At 40.3% G+C, this 3527-nt stretch overlaps 1 protein-coding gene across 1 annotated transcript in view; it reads left to right on the top strand.

Annotated features, from left to right (window-relative positions):
• LOC106532945 (uncharacterized) overlaps positions 1–3527 on the top strand; it is a 20643-nt gene that overhangs the window by 8848 nt on the left and 8268 nt on the right. The window contains exons 4-5 of the mRNA XM_014029125.1: positions 2706–3105; positions 3180–3254. Of these exons, the coding sequence (XP_013884579.1) occupies positions 2706–3105; positions 3180–3254 (475 nt within the window). The remainder of the gene's footprint in view (positions 1–2705; positions 3106–3179; positions 3255–3527) is intronic.

Here is a 3527-nt window from a genome sequence, read left to right as displayed (position 1 = left end):
GCTGAGCTAATACATATATATGGTGATAGCGTCAGGGCTAACACTAAAGCTAACAGGCTAAACTGAGGTCCTCCATCCATATTTTCAGCTGTTAGCTTTCGATAAATGCAGAGTTTTCAGTAGATTTTRAAGCTTCTACAAGCACTAAAGTTTATCACCTTTTTCATCCCTTCTGAATTTGCAGGTATGTGTTAAATTTAAAAGGATGGTATTTTTAATCCTCCAGTCAGTACAAATACAACTACAGTTATGTAATATGCCATTATTATCGATGTGAATGCAGATAAAAGATGCGATTGTGAGGTTGTGTGTGTGTGTATCAGGAGTTTTGTAGATCTGTGCCGTGCTCCTTCCTATTCAGCCCCTCAGGTTTGTAGATAGTCCTTTTTCCACCTACACGGTTCAGTTCGGCTGCACCCCACTCTGCACCCGTTCACCCACTGGGAGAAGCTAAAACTATATTGGGCCAGTTTTCAGAGCAGTGAAGGACCACAACAACAGTGGGAGTGGCTCAAAGCAGTGGGTAAACAGTGGACCTCTCTCTGCAGCCACTGTTCTGTCTGCTGCTAACTGTAGACTGGACTCGTCACAAACTTCATCTGCAGACGGTGAGTGCTTCATGCATTTAGTGAAATATTGAATGTAATTCATMGGACACATGTCTCGCTTGTCAAACGGTACCTTTTATTTATATAGTTTGTTCCAATGTGTCCTTTGTGCATGTTCGTTTCCAATGCTAACTAGTTAGCAGCTAGTGGCTATCGCTAGTTAGCAATCCAAGCTAAAAACAACACCCCCAGCTCTACATTTATTGTAATTAGTAATTAATTATGACTGTATTTAAGGCTAATCATTGGTTTTCTGTCCAGAGTCACCTTCAACAAGTGARCAGCTGAGCTCCTGGACCGTTTCTCCACCTTCTCCTGCGTCTYTCGGTACCAGCTGTCCCGTTATCCAGGTCGAAGCAGCCAGAGGCTGGGCAGCAACAGGAGAGCTGCTCCTGCAGCTGCTCTGGTTACACTCAGACTTTAAAGTAGTTTTTAGGTGGTTGTGTGGTTTTTAAAATGTAGTTATATGTCGTCTGACTTTTATTTTGTGCAATAAAGATACTGTCAGCATTGCTGTTTGTTTTTCATTGAGTTAAATCCATATGGAATAAATCAACATATTTACTCACACTCCTAGGCAAAGTGTGCAGTAACTTTTAAGTTCATTTATAATCAACGGTTTGCTGTAGCAGGGTATGAGTATTATTTACAGACTAAATGTGACCCATCATATCAAAATGAGGATTAAGTCAAATTTGGTCAAAATAACCTGATCAGATTTTCAGATTTCTTGCTTTAAAAGCTACATTATGATGACTGAATCATTCTTGTATCATAAGCTTATCTGACTAGCTATCTGATAGCTTATATGACTTAATTTGTCTTGTTGGTTACGATGATACATTACTGTTTGGTCTGAATCCTGATTTAATGTACTATAGTCAATACAAAGCTGAAAACTCAAATAGTATTTTTAAATTAAGATTTCTCAGTTGGAAAGAAAACATTTCTAGCTCACAGGGAAAAATTCTAAATTTTAAGGCATTTTTCCTTAAAATCAGTTTTTTTTGTAGCTACTGCTTAAAAAATGCTTCAATTTTTTTAAGGATTATATTTCAGACACTTCATTCAGATTATTCATTAATTCATTGTATTTTGACAAAATGCAATATTTTGCACGTTTAAATATAAACCCAATATCTACCTGTTTCTCCACATTCCACTTTTGGTCTTAATCCTCGTTTTGATGTGCAGGGTCACAAATATCAGACTTTTCATGTCAACAGTTAGCTTTAGCACAGAATGAGCAATGATAAACAGCAGCTTTAGCACTGCTAGTTTAATTATACCACCCACTTTTAAAAGACGTTACCGTCCACAGAGCGGGGACCCTAGTTACAGTGGAAAAACAACTAGACCCGAGTAGAACCGCTCCGAACTGAGCCGAGTGGAGCCGGACTCAGTAGTGGGAAAAGGGCTGATGTGTGCTCTTCTGACCTTTTTGTTCTCTAGCAGTGCACGTTTGATCTCTAACTCCACCACGAGGGCTGCCATAAACAATTATTTTTATAGTCGATTAACCAACAAATATTTTTTTTTCGATTAGTCGACTCTTCGGATAAAACATACAGCTTATCGTGCCAGAATGCAGCTGCTATTATATAACCATGGTTAGAMTTTAGCTARATGCTAACTAAAAATAATWGCTGTGGAAGGTAAGTTCTGCTCTGCAGATATTACACAGGTTTCTCTTTCATTTTCTTAAAATGATGCCACACTTTGAGCTCTGTTGTCAGGTAGCCATGATACCAGAGCCTGTCTGTATAATGTCTTGTGACGTCCCCCAGTTACCACTACTGTACATGTGTGTCAAGGACAGAAAGGCAGATGTGGCAGTGGAAGGTGTCAAAGCAGTTTGGAGAGAAAAACAAAGAACAAAAACAAAAAAAGACTAATCGATTATTAAATTAGTCATTGACCATTTTCAATGGTCGATTAGTCGTCGACTAATCATGGCAGCCCTATCCACCACCTCTTCCTTGTTCTTTCCACATAAAATCTGATTGTTCGACCTCTGTCTTTAACCTCTTACACCAGGTGAAATCTGATTGGTTGGTATGTCTTAAACCCCGCCTCTTTTATCTTGTTTAACACCAGGTGGAATCAGATTGGCTGATCTGTAAATATGGGAAGAAGCTGGTGGGAAACCAGGGTGTTGGTCAGCAGAAGTATGACTACCTGAGCCAGAAGCTCAGAGAGCTCGGTCGGTTGTTGCTGGTAGCCAAATCGCTGGACTCTGGGATCCAGACCCTGCAGGACCTTCTGGCTCCGGATCACCTCAGCCTGGTTCTATCTGCTGCCAAAAAGGCCAAAGGATACGAATGGAGCCGCCCCCCMCTGTCTGTGAAGACCACTCTCAAGACAGTCTGTGAGATTGCTATTGAAGAGAGTTTGCAAGATGAAGACTGGGAGGCTGCCGCCAGGACCACTGCATTCTACCACATACTGGGGAAGGACTGGGACCACCTGGGCCTGCAGCTCTCTGATCCAGACCTGAGTAAACCTTGAGACCTGATCAGTTTTCAGATAAATGTTGGCACAACTGTTAAACCAAAGGTTTTCTTTCTGCAGCTGCTTCAAATGAAGAAACCGAAGCAAAGAAACAGGAAGTCCAGTCCACAAGTCCGAAGGAACAAAGACCTGATGGTGAGTTCTGACCAAGGAGGTTCTATAGAACAGCTGGAGCTCAGAAACCAGGTGACCGTGTGATCGGCTGGTGAAGCTAACGGCTAACACTAAACAGTCAAGACTCTGGATTTCCCATTACTGTACATGCTGACAACAGAGCAGAAAAAAGGACTGAATATGTAGAAATCATTAAAACTATTAATAATAATATTAACACAATTATTTTTAATATTTTACAGTTTATATAATCTATCTAATGTTTTAAATAATGTCAGAAAAGCTGTTTGTGTT

Source organism: Austrofundulus limnaeus, unplaced genomic scaffold (genome assembly GCF_001266775.1).
Source record: "Austrofundulus limnaeus strain Quisiro unplaced genomic scaffold, Austrofundulus_limnaeus-1.0 Scaffold858, whole genome shotgun sequence".
Taxonomy (NCBI): domain Eukaryota; kingdom Metazoa; phylum Chordata; class Actinopteri; order Cyprinodontiformes; family Rivulidae; genus Austrofundulus; species Austrofundulus limnaeus.
This window is presented reverse-complemented; position numbering and strand designations above follow the sequence as displayed.